Here is an 18,209-nt window from a genome sequence, read left to right on the forward strand (position 1 = left end):
CATCTTCACGAGAAGAAGACATTTTCAGGCCAGCCGCTGAAGCTGAGCAGTCAATATAAACATTGGGACGTCTTCGGGATATTTGCGTATTTTTAGCAGTTTAGGCTTTAAATTTCTGCCTGTTTGTTACAGAATTGCAACATGACGTGGTAAAATGACCAGGTTTTCGTATCGAGTCCTGATTGTGTGGATTATAAACGCACGAAGGCCTTGATGTTGTCCTGCTAACGGAAGGTAAGAATTGATTTGGTTCATAGAAACAGCTAGCTGGCTAACCAAACGGCTAAAAACTGGTTTATGCTCAGGTTTGATTCATTGGCTGAAGACTTGTCTTGTCTTTTCCTAAATATAAGACCAGATTTTTCAATAAATGCGTATTTTCTGGTGTTTTCTGCAGCGCAGCTGAGGTTTCGAAGCGTTTTGACTCAGCTCTTCTGTGAGGGTCGTTGTTTGCTGCAGAACTTCACCCATTGGATTCTATTTTTTAAATCTTTTTTCTGTGGTTTATAGTCTAACCCTTGCAAGTCAACGTTTATAAAACTGCTATTATTAGATTGTTGTGTGACTTTGGGGCTAAATGTTTTGGTTGCAGACAGCTGTTGAGCTCAACAGCGTCTCTTTGGGCCTGGTTCTACTACACCAGAGAGGCCCAGTTCAGGGCTGTAGCACCATCAACTGTCACACAGTTAAAACCTGCTGCGAGCAGGTAGCTCTTATTGTGAATCTGGGCTTTGTATTATACATGGGCACGAATGTTATATTAGCTTGATTTATTCCGATCAATCTGTTTTCAGAAATGGTAACATTTATTTAAATGAGCTGGTTTTCTTGACACTGAAAAGTTTTCTTGATGCTAGTTTAACCATCTAATTGTTGATTCGAGCTAAAGTTAAAGATTTTAGGGGTAGTTTTCCTTCATTATTCTCTCTACTTTGTGCAGTGAACCAACCAGTACCACTGGCAGCAAACCCACACTGCAGCAGAAAGTTGGTACCTGATTCTTTAGAGATGAGATGATCAGGTTTTTATTGCCAATACATTAGCCAAACCAAGGAAAGGCAAAAACGTACTGCAATGCAACAGAAAGACAAGAGAGTACAATACTATTCAATATGTCCCTAAACTCCTATCTAAATTTTGCTGATCTCAAACCAAAATACACAGAAGACACTGCCTGTTGAAGTGATAATGAAATGAAAAAAAGTATTTTTTTTAAACAAAGAAAAGCAGATTTTTTGCTAATGCTATCTTTTGATTTGAAGTCTTCAATTCTTCTTTTTCATTTAAATATAGTAAGAGACTATAAATTAGATTTGGATTTAAATTAGTCAAACAGTCAAAACTGACAGAAGTATATTAATTTGTGTCAGAAATTAGAAAAAAATACACAGAAAAATACATTCTGAGCTAGGGTTTAAAAACAAAATTGCAGTTTTGGATGCAACAACAGACCATTTCCAAGCAATGTTTCTTTCTATCAGAAGCTGCAATCAATAAAACTCAATGACAACGCATTAAAATCCATGGAGGTTGTGATTTTTATTGGATTTGTTCCACTTGCCTTTCAGCGAAATAATGATTGGGTGACTGACCTGTGTCATTGTTCTCTCAGCCAATGATCCAACTGGAGAAACCAGTTCTGACTGGTACCATGCCGGTGGTGTGGCCCACCATCCTCGACCTGGGAAGGGATGAGTGTAAAAGGATTCTCCGTAAACTTGGTAAGGTTGACAAACAAAGAATCAGAAGGAAATTATCGTTGATAACAATACACAAAGCTTTAGTTGCTGTTGTTTCTCTAAACTTTTAATGTTTCCATATCCAGAGCTGGAAGCATATGCTGGAGTTATTAGCGCCCTGCGAGCTCAGGGAGACCTGACGAAGGACAAGAAGGACCTGTTGGGAGAGCTCACTAAAATCCTCGGGTATTTACTTCATGCAGCTTTCAAATGTTGCACAATGACTGAAAAAAAAAATCCTGAATTTATCAGAATAACTTTTTGTGGATTTAAATGAATATATTTTCTTTGTCTTCCTCATTCTCCAAGCATCTCGACGGAGCGCCATCGTGCAGAAGTCCGCAGGGCTGTTAACGATGAACGCCTTACTACTATTGCGTATCAGTAAGTTTAGATCTGTGTGAGCTTCAGCCGTGTTTGTGCAACCATTGGAGATGCAGTGTGGAGCAAGTGTCTGTTAATCGTTGAAGCTGCAAAATACTGCAGATGTTAAAGAGCAACACGTTGTTATCGCTGATAAAAAAAAGCCTTTAAAAATTTTTATTTTATTTTTAGTGTTTTCCAGTTGTGGATAAAGACACAAATAAACCAAATATAATGTAAAAAAAAAACGGTTTCTTTCTAGACTCCTCCAGTTTTTTGTTTTTAAATTCACCAATTATTGCATACAAGACAAACAGTACAGAGGTATTGTTTTTCAAAAACAGTAAATATGCAAAAACAGAGAAATGAAGTGAAAAAGTACCTCTGATATAAACACATGCAAGACAAAGACAACACAGAACATAGCTAAGTGTCACAACATAATGTTATATTTTGTAATTTGTGTGTTAGATTACATAGATTTTTTATTTTTTGGCAGTTATTTCTTCTAGTTTTTTTTTGTTTGTTTTTTTTACTTCAGTATTTCTTGTAGTTTGTGTTTCTAAAACTTTTCATTTTTCCTGATGGGAGTCTGTTTTTCCACATATTGAAACACATTTGACTGATATTTTGAACTACTCACTGTTGCTCTGCCTTTTCTGCAGCATGTCTGGTCCCAACAACTCGTCTGAATGGTCAATCGAAGGCCGTCGGCTTGTTCCTCTGATGCCCAGGTTGGTCCCTCAGACGGCCTTCACCGCCACGGCTAATGCTGTGGCTAGCGCCACAGCCAATCAGAACGCCTCCCTTTTGTTACCTGCTGAAACGGGGAACAAAGAAGGTAAAGTTCTGAAATCAATTTGTTTTATGTCACTTTTCAAGGGCAAAGTTGATTTCTTTTTTTTCTTTTTTCTTTTTGTTGTAGCTTTATCAAATTTTTAGTTTTTGAAGATTTAATTTTTGGGAAATCTGAATTTTGTTTCACCAAAGCATGCCTTTGCTCTCCATAGTTCAGAGTGATGTCGGTACATGTGAGACGGCCATCTTGTTTGATAAGTGTGTTTTACAGCTTCTGTTTATTTGGACTTTCTAATCAACTCTACATACTAAGTTTTTGTTTTTTTTCATTAAAAACAAAGTCATGATATTACAAGGATACAGTTGTAGTAATACAACAATAAAGTCTTAATATTACCATAATAAAGTTGTAATATTTAAAGAATACAGTAGTGATTGTTTGAGAACTCAATAAAAAAGTATTAAAGCCTTTTGTTCTCATTAAAATGACCTTTTTACTATAATTGTAAGACATTCTGGGGAAAAAATTGCGCCATTATTTTGCTAATTTCTGATGGTATTCTCATAATTAAACAGCATTTCCTTTAGCCATTGCAGCTAGTCCATTGTTCAACTCATAGCAGGGATGAGTGAAATAAATGCCACTTTTTGAAAATATTTTCTGTCATTTTTATTAAAATTGGAAATCAGAACTGGTATCTGAGATTTTATTTTTAAGCCATATGACCCAGCCCAATTATGAAGGGTTTAACTACTTAGTAAAGACAAAAAGATAAATCAGTTTGGTTAAAAACCAACTAGATTGAGAGATAAGATATATGGGGTAGAAATAATGCAGCACTCTAAATGTGGAAAAACAAAAAGTAAAACTATTTGAAACTTGCTTATTTTTTCCAGTTGTTGTATGTTACTCCTACACGAGCACCACCTCCACCCCCACCAGCGCCACAGCGTCGAGCGGACCTGTTGGAGCCACCGTGAAATCCCCAAGACCGGCCAGCCCGTCGTCTAACGTGGTGGTGCTGCCGAGTGGGAGCACCGTCTACGTGAAAAGTCAGTGTTGACGTCTAGTCCACGTGAATACTGTGGAGCAACAGTACGACCTCTGATGCAACAGAATCTATAAACTGGAACAATCTGAGCAAAGAAAATGTTTTCAGTGATGGATGGAAAATTTGTCTGATCAGTAAAACCAGTCTGAAGGGATAAAACTGGAGCTAAAGCCAGAATCCTCCAAAAATTACAACTGAAGATTTCCATCCATACATACATACCTCTCTAGAGATATCTACTATAAATTCATTTTTCATGTTTATATTTATACTTGAAAGATAGATTGGAACAATGGAAATGTAAGCCTGGAATTCTGAATGGAAATATGTAGGAACTCTGTTTAACTCATTTATTTTTTCCTTAATGCACATCCAACTCAAGACTAACAGAATGAGAACCTTCTTCTTTTATCTTTTGTGTTTACTTATAACAGCATCAAAAAGGACACTAAACTTAGTCTAGTGTCTTGTTCAAACTTTTTTGATGAGTGCTTGTGTGTTCAGACAAATCTTCTGATTGGCCTGCAGAGGGCACTAAAACCTGTCCTATTTCTCTGGGGATTTTGAAAAGTTTTCTTTATTAGCTCAGAAAAACAGTCAAAGTAGATTTCTGATGCATAGTGTGATATGAAAAGTTGGTGAATTTCTAGACAATCTATCTTGGATGAGTATAGATGACAAAACTGAACCGTGAGGAACCCCACTGGGCAGCTCAGCTATATCTGACATGACAAACACTAAATTTCTGTCTGAAAATGAATATTTTCAGACAGAGCACCATGTTATGGCTAGTTGTATCAAACCTTCTGCTCCTCATTCCTCACAGGTGTGAGTTGTTCCGACGATGATGAAAAGCCTCGCAAACGAAGACGCACAAACTCATCCAGCTCGTCGCCAGTGATGCTGAAGGATGTTACCAAGGTTTCCCCACCGGTATCCAGGAACATCACGGTGCCGGTGAGCGGCAGCCCCAAGATGAGCAACATCATGCAGAGCATCGCCAACTCACTGCCGCCTCACCTGTCTCCCGTCAAGATCACCTTCACCAAGCCCACCATCCAGACCACCAGCACCACCACGCAGAAGGTCCGCCATGTCTCTCCAGGTCTTCATGTTACTATGTCTGATTTTTCCCAAACATTCAAACCTCTCGTGTTTCACCAGGTGATCATCGTGACGACTTCCCCGAGCTCTGGCTTTGTGCCCAACATCCTGTCCAAGTCTCACGCCCATAATGCTGCCGCCGCCGCCATGGCCAAGCTGGGCTCCACCTCCATTCTGACAACCCCCACCCAGAAACAGACGGTGGTCTTCCCATCCAGCTCCAGCCCCTCCCCCAACACTGTAGCCGTGACGACAGTGGTGTCCTCTACTCCATCGGTGGTGATGTCAACTGTGGCGCCATGTAGGTCCCTTTACTTGAATTGACTTGCTGATTATACATCTAGACTAGCAATGCGCCACACACAGGTTTTCTGCAGGTTTCACCAACTCAAATTGACAGCAGTGCCGAACTCAATTCATGGCTGCTAGGAATGATGTTTATTGCAAGAAGCTTGGTCACCCAAACATTTTGCTAGATTGCTGCTTTTAAAATAAAGCTGTCCAAAAATGATGAATATCTTCTGACTAGTTGAGTTGAACTGATTTGAAAAACAAACTTGAATCCAAACTTATTCACACAGATTAATGTATGGGTCAGCTGCTTCCAAACTAGTTTTTCTCCAATGTTGTTGATGGTTGTCTATGCAGCTTCTGCTGGAGTGAAGGTTGCGTCAGCGAGACTCCCGTCGCCAAAGACCCTGGTGGGCTCCCCCACTCAGATCCTGGCCCAGTTTCCCAAGCAGCAGTCGCCCAAGCAGCTGCAGCAGAGCTCACCTTTAGGAGCCTCCAGCATCAGTCAGAGCCAGAGCAGCAGCACCACTCCACCGGGAACCAAACCCACCATTCAGATCAAACAGGAGTCCGGTGAGCTGCTAACTTCCCTCTTTTCCTGTTCATTCTGTCTTTCTTTTTTCACCTCCTTTTATCTCATGATTTATTAGTCTTTCCATAGGTCTCTGAATATTCTGCTGCAACAAAGAACTAAACCCCTGAATGAGTTTAATAGTCAAACATTCTTAATTTTTTAGTCAGCTTTTTCTTGAAAAAGTATCTTTTATCTTTTTTGCTTTGCCTCATATACAAATTAAAAGTACAACATTTAGCATTTTACTTAGTTTCATTTTTCTTATTCTATTTTGATTCACAGAAAATTCATGTACTTAATGTTCACAATAAAAAATTATTTCAATAACATTTACAGCATATATAAGTTTTAGTAAATTCTGTGTTTCATAATAGCTACATGATAAAAATATTTACTTCATAGGTATTTATTTTTTTATTTTATATTATTTCAATGTTTTTTAAAGTTTGATATTAAATGTATTATTCTAATATTTAAAATGAAAGTTTAGATCTTTATTTTATTTACAAAAGTTTAGATTTAAACATATTTACATAGATTTAAATATATTTACGTGTTTCATTTACATTTCTTTACAGATTAACTAAATTAGTAGATAATTAATTTAACACATTTATTTATTTATTTTATCTGTTGCACTGATATTTCGATCGTATGTTGTCTGGTCTGATAAATTTCTCCTCTGAGTTTATAATCTGTACAGCGGTGAGTTTGTCTGAATTGGTGCATTTTGCATCTCCAGGGGTGAAGATAATCACTCAGCAGGTACAGCCCAGTAAAATCCTGCCCAAACCGTCCTCTGTGGCTCTGTCCAGCAGCAGCTCTTCACCCATTATGGTCGTCAGCAGCAATGGCACAATCATGACCACCAAACTGGTCACACAGCCCACAGGTTAGAGTCCAAACCTACTATTCATCTATTTGATCTTCAGATCCGGAAAGTATGTTCTAACAGTCAGAAAGCCTTTGTTCATGCAAGGTTTCTAATAAAGTAAATTAACCCAGAGTTGCATCTACTTGTGCAGCTACACAGGCAACATACACAAGACCCACAGTTGGTCCCAATATTGGCGCCAGGATATCTGCCTCCAGTGGAGGGACCACCTACGTCAAGACCACCAGTGGGAGCATCATCACTGTGGTTCCCAAGTCTCTGGCCACGCTGGGAGGGAAGATCATCAGCAGCAACATTGTGTCTGGTGTGTTTACAGTCTCCCCATTCAACGTGTCCGTCATCCTGTTCTTGGATTCCAAACAGAACTTCTTCTCTTTTAGGTACGACGACGAAGATCACCACCATCCCCATGACGTCTAAGCCGAATGTGATTGTGGTGCAGAAGACGACAGGCAAAGGAGCGACCATCCAAGGACTGCCGGGCAAGAGTATGGTCACAACATTGCTGAACCCTGGGGTGAGTCAACAGCCAGAACTAGTAGCAGAACTGCAATACACACTCGAACTCTGATGTGGACCAAAAAAAGGGGAACTCTGGTCAAATCTAGGTCTCAGTTCAGTTGAAGTGAACTCTGGTGCAGCTTGAATATGAATGCCAAGAGGACCGGAGACCGCTCCAAATAATGTGATCAACAGCCAGATGTTGCCAATGGTGCATATCACAAAGAAGACAACAGGAAGTAGTTGGAGGATCATGGTGTGGCACAGCAAAGTAGCACAAAAAGTCAAAATCAAAAAAAGAATCACAAAATCTTTGAGGGACTGCATTACAAACACTTGATTGCAGTTGTTGCTGGTAATGGTGGCAGAACCAGTTGTTAGGTTGTGGTGGCCATTTATGTAATGTTTGCAACTTGTAATTTCTACTAATTTAGTTTTCTATTTTGGGGAGTTTAGAATTCATTTAAGTAAAGTTTAGATCCAAAATCTGTAGTTAATTTGTATATTTGAATTGATGAGATTATGTTGGTAATTGGTTAGACCCTCCCATTAATTTGAGTAATTAAAACACACCGGGTGCTGAGTGGAGCGATTGTTTGGTGTGTGGATGGGAGGTTTTTTGTAAATGATTTTTTGACCACTTTCACTTTTCACTTTTCATTTTTTTGTACTTGAAACGTCATATTAAGCTTACTTTCATTTTTGACTAAGTTGTAGGACATTTTTGGTAATTATTTTGTCGCTATTTTCTACAAGAAATAAAGAATATATTTTTTTCAAACAAATTAAGATGGAAGTGCGTTCAAATCAAAAACCACCTGTTAACACCCACAGCCTTTGTTGGAATATTGTTTTTTGGAAACGAGAAGGCCGCGACAAGGTTTAACAACTGGTTAAAATAGTACAATTACTCTTTCACATTGGGTCAGGTCGATTTGGATAGCTTTTTACAATTAATGTTTGAAGTTATAATTTAAAATCTGCATTTTGCATTTACTCTGGGTTTTTTTTTTTTTTGAGCTAAGAATGTGTATTATCTGAAAAATTTCAAATGTGACAAAAGAAAAAGCAGGACCTTGTGACCTTGTACTCTTCAAACAGAGAATGAATGTTTTATGCCAACAGTAGCATGTCCAGCTAATTCCTGAACAAACAGCAAACTAAAACCCTCTCATATCAACCTGTCATTTGGGACTTTCTTTTCTCCTTGTGCTGTTTTGTATGTAAACACATTATGTAAGGTACTTATCATTTTGCCCAGCTCCTCAGAAACCCCCTAATAGTTCACACATGGAGGCCTTCCTGTGGAACGTCAGTTTAATCTCCTGAGACTGGGCAGAGTGGGAACTTAACTGTATCTCAGTGGAAACCCACCATCTTTCTTTCACTTTGCTAACTATTTCCTTCTGCTGGTCTCAGATGGCTTCCACTTCAACCTAAACAGACAGGATTAAGATGATTCACGGATGTTAGGAAGAAGATGCTCTCACTTCATTACGCAGCCATGTACTAGGATGTGATTATGTTTTTTTTTATATTCTTTTTCTAATTGATCTTTGGAATATTCACATTTTTGAGACATAATTTTTGGCTTTCATTATCTGTAAGCCACAATCACAGGAAATAAATTCACTGAGTTTAAAATATTAAACTTTTTCACAATATTCAGTTTGTTTTAGCTGTAGATATAAATGCATTTGTTTTAGCTGAAAAATATATATTTATGTAATTAATTTCACAGATATGATTGTATGTGAAATGACAAGTTTCAGAACTTTATCAAGTTCAGAACTTGATACTGAAACTTTATCAAGTGTCATAAAAAGAAACTAAACTTTTAAGTTACATTAAATTCCCCAAATTTTACCATTATTATACAACTTTGTTTAGAAGCCTGACATTTCTGCTTAAAATAATAAATATGTAGATTTTATCGATATTTTGTAATTTTCAGAAATTTTGAGTTTTTAATTATTTGTAAGCCATAATCATGATAATTTCAAGAAATATAGGCTGGAAATATTTCAGTCTCTGTGATAAATTGACATGAGCTTCACTTTCTGAAATTAGTGACTAAATATCTTAACAAATTTAGCTGCATTTGTAGATGTAGCTGTATCTATAAATATATATAACCTCTTTACAAGTATAGTTAAATTGACTGACCACTTTGACTCTAATATTCAGGCTGACATAAAATATTTTTAAATGTCTACAGGAAAATAGGAAGCTATAGTTCTCCAAATAAATACTGTTGCCATTTTCTCCTTGAAGTCCTTGAAATGTTTGGGTAGCAGCACAAATCAATGCTTACTAAACAGTCAATATGTAATCCAGTCACTGAAAAGTTCCCAAAGTTCCTTTTGTTTTGCGATATAGGAAATGTATATTCTCTTTTAATCATAAATGAGCTAAACGGTTTGTACATTTCAGGGAGAGAAGAGCCTGCAGGCAGTGCAGGGAACCAAGCCGGCCATCATCACCACCTCCAGGCCCATCACTAAGATGATCGTCACCCAACCCAAAGGCATAAGCTGCGGATCTCAATCCACCGCCACCAAAATCATCCCGACCAAGATCGTTTATGGCCAGCAGGGCAAGACACAGGTGGGAGCTTCTGTCAGTTTAACATTCGTAATGTCACCCTTACTTGCAGGGTAACCACAAACACATGACGGCATGTGGACATTCACATCATCGGCCGAGTCGCTTTCTAAAGGAAGTGACTTTAACTGTACGATGAGACAAGACATTTATTTTTGGCAAGTGCTGTTTTCTGTAGAAAATGACAATTTATGAAGCAAAATGTCTGTAAAAGGCAAACTTCTTGAGAAGTGAGACTCTGATTAAAATTACCAAGAGGAAAGTCCCCCGTTCTTTAAGTCGGCCAAAGTATGGTGGTGCTTAAACATTTTCCTCTTCCTCCTTCTACTTCCTAAATTCAGAGAGAAATGAGTCACAGTTCGGACTTAAGAGTGCCGTCTGTCTGTCTATCTAATGTTTGGTCCACTGTGTGTTGAGATTCACGCAGTATGGCAACCTTGAATAAAAATGTTATAGTTTCACAGGACTCAAAAACTTCAAACATTTGTAGCACAATCTGCAAAACTTTGTGTACTGACAAGATAACAAACACAGTATTGGTAGTATGACGGTATGGAGTTGGTGTGCTGCTTCAGGACCTTAGTAACTTAGAAGTTTTTTGCCCTGTTAAAATGAAATAGTCATGTTGAAATTATCTTTAAAACCTTTAAGGGTGACCAAAAAAGCCAAAACAATAAAACAATTAAAAAAAAATTGAAGCTGAAGTACAAAACACATACTTCAGATGAACTCTGGGATGCAAACTGCTCTCTCTTGGAAATGTTTAAACCAAGAACTTAAGTTGGGAGGTTGAGAAGGTTACTTCTCTTTGTAACTAAACAAGAGTAGACCAGGGCTGATTGAGGGTTTACGCCTGTTAATGCTTACTTAATTAGCGGTTCTTCAACCATTTGGAGTCCATTTGGGAGCTTGATCTCTCTGTAAAAGGGACACTGTTTTGCTGTTCAGAAAATTTTACTTAACCAGTAAAATTCACACTATTTTGTAGTGATCCAGGTTTGAGCACAGAAATCTAACATTTCTTCTCTCATCTGGATAGTTTTAGTTTTCTTTTTCTCTAATTACACACTTAGACCTACATATAAGGACTCAGGAATCAACTACAATTCCAAGTCTTTCCTATTACAAGTTCACATGTGAAAACAATAGCACAGAAAATGGCTAAATTAAAAGTCCAAATGACAATACTTAAAAATGTGCATTAAAAAATGTGTAAGAATAATATGACAAACAGTGGATGTGGATGTGATTGGGTCTACAGAGACCATAGATGAACCCGATTAGTTGAAAGACGTGTCACTTGAAAGAAGAGAAACTGGTGGCCATTTTGGCTCACTTGTGTTGGATAATAAAGTTTTATAAAGAAATTATTACTTTTTAAGTGCAAATTGATGTATTTCTGACCCACCAACACCTAAAAAGTTACAAACTATGTGGGTTTTGCTGTTCAGAAATTATGATGTATCCCTTATTAATGATCCTTCAATGTAGTCATTCTTTGGGATTTCACAACAGAAACTAGTTTCACGTAAATGTTTTCAGTGCTTGCACCACTGAAACTTTATTAGATTCTATAAGAAAAAATGACAACTAAACTTGCAACTGTAATATTAAATCCCCAAAATGTTACTGTTATACGTTGTTTTTGTTTCTCTAAGGGAATTTCACATTTATGACAGAGCTGTATATTGCGACAGGGTAAACCCCATCATGATACGTTCTTGCTACTACACTGGAACATCCTTCCATGTCTGGAAGGAGAATGAAAACAGTTGGTGCTAAAATATAAAATGTTTTATCACACACGTCCCCCCACCCCCTGTTTTCTGCAGACAGGAAGTCCTTCTTTCAATATCAGACTTGCAATGGAAGTCTAGAGGTAAATTTATTTCAGTTTTTATTCATGAAGGAAAATGAGGTCACTGAGTCAGCTGGTTGTGCAGACTGGTGTACAGTATAGTATGAGCCGCCCACAACCACGAGCCACCTCCTCGGTTTCAGTCAAGCCAACGTTAAAGCTGGTTAAAATCACCTCAGATGTTTCTAATCATTCTGGGTTTTGACTACACAAAAGTACTTTCAGTGACTAAAACAATCTTAGTTTTCAGTTTCTGTGATATTAAAACAGAATTTCACACAGATAATTTACACTCATTTAGACCCATGACTTGACATTTAATAGCAGACAGACGTTACTGGAGGAGTCGGTAACGTCGGTTTTTCTCCTTATGTTACGTCAACGATCACCGGTAACCTCATTTCTAAAGAAGTTAAGTTTATTTCCCAGTGAATTCATGTGACTGGAGCACTTTAGTGAAACTTAATGGACCTCTGTTATGTTGCCCCACATGACACATTATAAATGTTCTTCAAAAGGATAGTTCCCGTTTTATTTAAGTACCCTTTTGTTATCTGCTTTCTGGAAATTTTATGTTGGCTTGTTTGTAGACTTTGCGATTTTTATTTTATTTTATTTTTTTTTTTTTTGCTTGAGTCATTCCATGTTTGGGGGATCATTCCCTCTAGTTTTAGATGCTGTACAGTTGAAAAGATTTTTTTTTTTACTTTCTGACAGTCATTAGCATGTGTAACCATGGTGAGAAGGTATTGTTTTTCCAATTTTAGCAGCTGACTAGTATCTCAAAATCTCAAATCTCAGAGGAGTTGAAAAAGAGATTTCATGGATGCACAAAGAGCTAGGACGAGGAAATTAAAATAATCTCTTTCATCGGGCATGATGGGAAAAGATCATATCCCCAACTCCAACGTCTTTCTAACCATACGGCTAAATCGGATGGATTAACGCCATCAGTGCCAACAACCGATGAAGTCATCCAAGATGTTTACTGTGGAATATCATCTCTGCTGCCTGGATATTAAGCTGTTAGCATGTCATGAGGCTAATATACAGAAACAATTTTCAGTCAGAGGCCTCTTCAGATTAGTTGCGAGACTGACTGCTCCTGCCACAGAATTACCACTGGTAACGACCTTTTGAAAATATGTGAATGATACAAGTTACAACATTTCATTTTCCCTTCGGGATAATTCACATGAAAAATAGATGGTTGGTTCAAGATTTGAAAAACAAAATGCTTTTACATGTTTGTTTTGTTTGTTACCTCTAGTTTATATTCGGTTATTGTGGGTCGAAAGATCTGTCTGTTATTTATCCATTATGTTTGGGGGGTTTTTTTATAGGAAAAAAAGAAAATCAGGTTTTTCATTGGGTTGGGGGTAAATTAATCTATCGATATTTATGTTTATTTAATGAAATGTTTCATTTTTTTTTAATGAAAGTTGGATTTTTTTTTCACCAATGAACTCTTTAAATTTCAATAGTTCAGAGTGATGACAGCATCTGCCATCTTGTTTTAAAAGCGTTTTTACAACTTTTTATTATTTGCTCTTTTAATTCAAGTCAACTCTGTGACAAAATATCAGGGACAGGCTGTTTTTTTTTTTTCTTTTTCTTTTTTACAATAAAGTCATACCGTTACAAGAATATATGTATATGTGTCATAGTAATACGAGAACAAAGTAACCAGAATAAAGTCGGAATATTAGGAGAATGAAGTAGTAATTATATGAAAACTCCTAAAAAACAAATTATCCAAGGTTTTTTTTTTTCTTAAAACAAGACAAAAAATATATATATATTTTCTCGTAATTTTAAGACGTCTTTCTAGTAAAATTGCATCTTTATTGAGCTAATAAGAGATTACATTCTCATAATTACTCCATTGTACAACTCGCAGAGGGAATGATTGAAATAAAATCTACTTTTTAAAATATTTTAGCTTTAAATTCTTTTTTAGAAAAGAAAGCAAAGAAAAAAATATTAAAACAGGATCTAAAAAATAATCATTTTGAATTTTAAGCCACATCGTCCAGCCTTAATTTTTCAGTATTCAACATGATCAGAATTAATCGAGGTAAAAGTAGCTGGTCCATCTGTTAATAAAGCGACCACTCTTTGTTTTGTTCCAGGTTCTCATCAAGCCAAAGCCAGTTTTCCAGGCGGCAGTGGTGAGTGAACAGACCCGGCAGCTGGTCACCGAGACACTGCAGCAAGTGACCCGTTCTGCAGAGGTCAGCCAGGCTCAGACCTCCGGCCAGGACGGGTCAATGAAGGACGATGCCGCAGTTCTCGCAGAGGCTACCAGCCTGAGCAGCGAAGTGTCCAACAGCGGCACTCAAGGTACCGATCCATCCCCACCCGGGTTTGTTTCAAACCCACTGACCAAAATGTCCTTTTGGATCCTCAAAAACCGTATTTACTTGTTGATCATCAGATCTGCAGCCTGTAGTGCACCTCGTGTCCTCTAGAGAGCAGGATTGGACTGAGCAGGAAGTAGCCATGGAGTCCATCCCGACCATTATCTACCCAGATGTGAGCGCTTCGGATTCCCAGTCCGCCACCTCCACCATCAAAGCCCTGCTGGAGCTGCAGCAGACCACAGGTGAGGGTTTACGTCACAGAAAAGCGACAGGTGAGAAACTGAAAGAGAAACGGGAGGTTTTTACCTCCTGTGTTGACAGTAGACCTGGATGACATCATCCAAATAGGAAATCTCCTGATCCTTTTATGTCATCTCATCTTTCCATTCACCCTTTTATGACTGCTCTCAGATTGAATTTTTTATTTTTACACATTTTTATCTTTCAGTGAACTGAGGGGAGGTGCAGAAAGCTAAATGTTCTCAGATTTGATGGCTCAGAAATTTGCAGATGTGTTTTTGTTCACACCAAAGTGAAGTCAGACATTGCTAACTTTTGAAACTGTTAGCAATGTTTATCTAAACATGGCAGAAAAGTCCCCAAAAAATGAAACTGCTTGGTAAGACCCAAAAGCTGTCCTAGCATTTATTTTAAATCCTGACATTGACATCAGCAGTCGATACTTGCTTTTTGTGAGCTTCTTGCTTTGGTTTGTTTGTGGTGGATTAGTAATAAGATCTACCTTCTAATTTGTTTAACCTAAAGTTGGAGTTGAACTTCAGCTCAAAACGCTGAAGTTCAACTCAGAACTTCCAAAACTCAAAAGTCAGATCACCACTGAAAACAATAATAAAAATTTTGGGGTGGCCTAGTGAAAGTCGGTACTTAGATCTAATTGATGTGCTGCGTCCTGGTCTTTAAAAAAGCCACTCATGCTGGGAAACCTTCCAGTTAAATGTAAATAATTCTGCAAAGGATGGTGGGCTTAAATTCCTCCATAGCAATGTAAAGATTCTCAGGCAGATTCTGCAAACACACTTAAAAGTCCATTTTGGATTTACTCAGGTAATCTTTTTCTGATTTTGAAAAACCAAAAGCAAATGTTGTTTCCAGACACTCCGTAGTTTATGAAGTTCTATGTATATTTTTAAATATAAATTTATATGGTTTCTCATCTCTATGTTTAACTTGCACAATAAAATCACCCCAAAAACAATTCAGGTTGTTGCATCTGAATTGCTGCTGGCTTCAACCCCATATATGTTCATAGAATGACGTCAGAATTATGGCTGAAACTATTAATCATGATGAATCAATTATTGAAATAATTGTCAACATATTTAGTAAGCGATTAATCATTATTTAGAGCATACAGACTCAAAAAAGGCCAGTTGCTGAAAGATGTTAGAGCAGTAATTAATTAAAAACTGTACATACAATATATACATTTTGCATTTAAGATACAAAAATCTTCTTTGTAAATATATTTTACCAAGAACTCCTAAAGTGGCACAGTTTTAACTTTGTGCTAATTAAATCTTATGTTAAGCATCATTTGTTATTACATTTTTTTAATCAGTTAATGTAAAAATAATCAATTAAAGGTCAACAGCTCAGCCTTACACTGTGTTGATGAAGTCAAGTAAAAAGAGATTAATTCACATGTTGATGTTAAAAGGATATTCTTTTAGTTGCAGATGCATCTTTTGCTACAAATGATCAACTGTTCATTAAAGGAATACTGATATTGAATTTTAGGCAATAAAATGTATTCACTAATTAGAAAAGGAATTTAATAATTTGTTTATTTGCCTCTTTTAATGTATTTCTAATTTTATTTTAAAAAAAGGCTTAAGGGGTAAAATAAAAATTCTGCTGAATGTGCCATTTTTATTTGATTAATCATCAGAATTATTGATAAATAAAATAATTGTTACAGCCTGAATCAAATCTAGTGTGATCTGAAGACCAGAAAATGTTGACCAAAAATAAGTGCTAACTTTCCTATTCCTGTAGTTATGTAGGGAGCTGTATCTGAATTTTTAAAATAAACACCAGTAAAACCAAAGATCTGGTAGAATTAAGTGTAAATAACATCAGTTTAAAGCTAAAAGACATCATTTTTCTGTCAGCAGTGAAGGAGAAGGCAGAGTCCAAACCGAAGCCGCCCACCATCGACTTGAGCCAGATGGCCGTGCCAATCCAGCTACAGCAGGAGAAAGCCGGTCCAGAATCTCCGAAACCTTCGACCTCAGAGACCGAACCCAGCTCTGAGCATGTCACAGCAGGTGATCCTAACAATACACACTTTACTTCCTCCTTCAAGCTTTGCCACATGGTGAAACTTACTTCCTTTGTCTGTTTCCTTTTAATAATAAGCTGCGGTTTGTGTGTGTGTGTGTGTGTGTGTGTGTGTGTGTGTGTGTGTGTGTGCATGTGTGTGCGTGTGAATCATGTCATGCCTTTCATGAAGTCATCTGACCTGCCTGACTGTGGTTTCACCGCAGGTAAAACCAGCAGAGCGGGGGCGCCCTCGCAGGATAGCGACACCATGATGTCGTCCGCTCAGCTGCTAGGGAAGCCTTTCAAAAGCAGCAGCCAGGTTACCGTGGTAACAAAACCTGCCACAGCCGCTGCCTCTTCCTCCTCCTCCTCCACAGCTGCAGCATCTCACCTGGTAAGGGTGGGAGATTACACAGAAGTTGTTGGTTTAATATGAGCCGTCAGGGATTATTAAAGTAAAAGACAGAACTATTTTCAAGCTTTTCAGTTCATTTTTGTAGCATCAAGTCAGAACAAATATCTAAAAATATATGATCAAAGAAATACTGAGTCGAGTTCAGTTACAAATAGTTAACATCTAAATATTTAATAAATTTAGATAAAATAATTTTGTTACAGCCCAAATCAAGCTATTATTAGTCATCTATAATGATTTACAAATATCCTTGCTTTTAATTTCCTTACTAGTAAAACAAAAGAAAGATTTTGTGAGCATAAAAATTAGGTTAAAGGGAGCTAATATGCAAAATTAAAATTTTGCATGTTTTTGTATTTCCGTTAAATGTTTTTGTGTCTGGAATATGAGCCATTTCATAAACCTCCTCATTATTGAGTCACATTGCGGCAATACCTACCAACTCAAGCAGAGCTCCAGCATGTTTGTTCAGATGGTTTTATCATCTGACCAAATGTGTTGCTCCATGTGCTGCAAGTGTTGTACAATGGCTGCTGGAAAAGACAAACGTTTTGTTGTTGACTTACTATTTAGAAACTACTTGTTGCATTCTTGCAATAAGAGGCTCAACTTCTGCTTTTCAAAGATGTATGGTTTATAATTGTACATCTGAGTGATTTTCAGGTGTGAGTGTAAACGGTGAGTTGGGGGGCCGTGGCCAGCAGCAGGTTATTTGGATTTGCTAACTTTCACATCACTTTAAAGATGTGACATCTTGTCACATCTTTAAAGTGACAAGATGTCCTAAAACATCTCATTCTGAAAATAGGCATAACTGAGCAGACTAATCTCATTATCTAAGAATGATTTTGAGCAAAAATGTTTTGTATAGTCCATATACTTGTCCTACACTGTTCAAGCATATTATGTTACTTTTAAAATATGGTTTTACCAAGAAAGGAACTCTAAAATCTTTATTTATGGCCAACAGTTTCCTTTTCCAGAACAACAGAGGTGAACATGATTTTGGCTAAATTTGTCAGAACTACAAAACGCCACAAACCAATCAGTACAGTCCACACAGGAAGCACATTTCTGCTTTCAGGGGAACTGCTTCACCACTTCAAATGATGTACTTTCATTATGGGGTCTGTGAATCACCATCTGTGCCAAGTTGAGAAGAAATAGGCAAAATAATTTATAACCTGTAGTTCCTTTAAAGTACACAGAAAGTGACATCTCTGCAGGGTCATAATATTCTGAAATATATTCTGAAGATGTAAAGCTTAAAAAGGCAATTTTACCAAATTCTGAGTGAATTATTGATATTTTAGGAGTAGAACTAATATTAGCATGATGGCTGGTGAAATAATAAAGCATTATATATATA

The 18,209-nt window shown here is 37.2% G+C and overlaps 2 protein-coding genes and 1 long non-coding RNA gene across 4 annotated transcripts in view; 1 reads left to right on the forward strand and 2 right to left on the reverse strand.

The window, feature by feature from the left end:
• arhgef12b (Rho guanine nucleotide exchange factor (GEF) 12b) overlaps positions 1 to 1,616 on the reverse strand; it is a 45,655-nt gene extending 44,039 nt beyond the window's left edge. The window contains exon 1 of the mRNA XM_007563888.2: positions 1,593 to 1,616. The gene's annotated coding sequence lies outside the window, so the exon portion shown is untranslated. The remainder of the gene's footprint in view (positions 1 to 1,592) is intronic.
• Positions 1 to 18,209, forward strand: part of emsy (EMSY transcriptional repressor, BRCA2 interacting) — a 23,166-nt gene continuing 4,957 nt past the window's right edge. Inside the window, exons 1-17 of one of the 2 annotated variants that reach the window (XM_007563885.2) lie at positions 1 to 234; positions 1,613 to 1,721; positions 1,826 to 1,925; positions 2,049 to 2,123; positions 2,768 to 2,943; positions 3,798 to 3,953; positions 4,779 to 5,038; positions 5,117 to 5,357; positions 5,705 to 5,920; positions 6,664 to 6,813; positions 6,947 to 7,120; positions 7,197 to 7,333; positions 9,751 to 9,924; positions 13,912 to 14,122; positions 14,217 to 14,384; positions 16,275 to 16,430; positions 16,650 to 16,819. In XM_007563885.2, coding sequence (XP_007563947.1) covers positions 1,616 to 1,721; positions 1,826 to 1,925; positions 2,049 to 2,123; positions 2,768 to 2,943; positions 3,798 to 3,953; positions 4,779 to 5,038; positions 5,117 to 5,357; positions 5,705 to 5,920; positions 6,664 to 6,813; positions 6,947 to 7,120; positions 7,197 to 7,333; positions 9,751 to 9,924; positions 13,912 to 14,122; positions 14,217 to 14,384; positions 16,275 to 16,430; positions 16,650 to 16,819 — 2,670 coding nt within the window. In that variant the 5' untranslated portion in view covers positions 1 to 234; positions 1,613 to 1,615. The remainder of the gene's footprint in view (positions 235 to 1,612; positions 1,722 to 1,825; positions 1,926 to 2,048; positions 2,124 to 2,767; positions 2,944 to 3,797; positions 3,954 to 4,778; positions 5,039 to 5,116; positions 5,358 to 5,704; positions 5,921 to 6,663; positions 6,814 to 6,946; positions 7,121 to 7,196; positions 7,334 to 9,750; positions 9,925 to 13,911; positions 14,123 to 14,216; positions 14,385 to 16,274; positions 16,431 to 16,649; positions 16,820 to 18,209) is intronic. The other variant, XM_007563886.2, reaches the window with a different exon arrangement.
• Positions 17,360 to 18,209, reverse strand: part of LOC107837569 (uncharacterized) — an 11,853-nt gene continuing 11,003 nt past the window's right edge. Inside the window, exon 2 of the long non-coding RNA XR_001663590.1 lies at positions 17,360 to 17,405. This is a non-coding gene — a long non-coding RNA (uncharacterized LOC107837569). The remainder of the gene's footprint in view (positions 17,406 to 18,209) is intronic.

The sequence above is a fragment of the Poecilia formosa genome, unplaced genomic scaffold, assembly GCF_000485575.1.
Source record: "Poecilia formosa unplaced genomic scaffold, Poecilia_formosa-5.1.2 Scaffold152, whole genome shotgun sequence".
NCBI lineage: Eukaryota > Metazoa > Chordata > Actinopteri > Cyprinodontiformes > Poeciliidae > Poecilia > Poecilia formosa.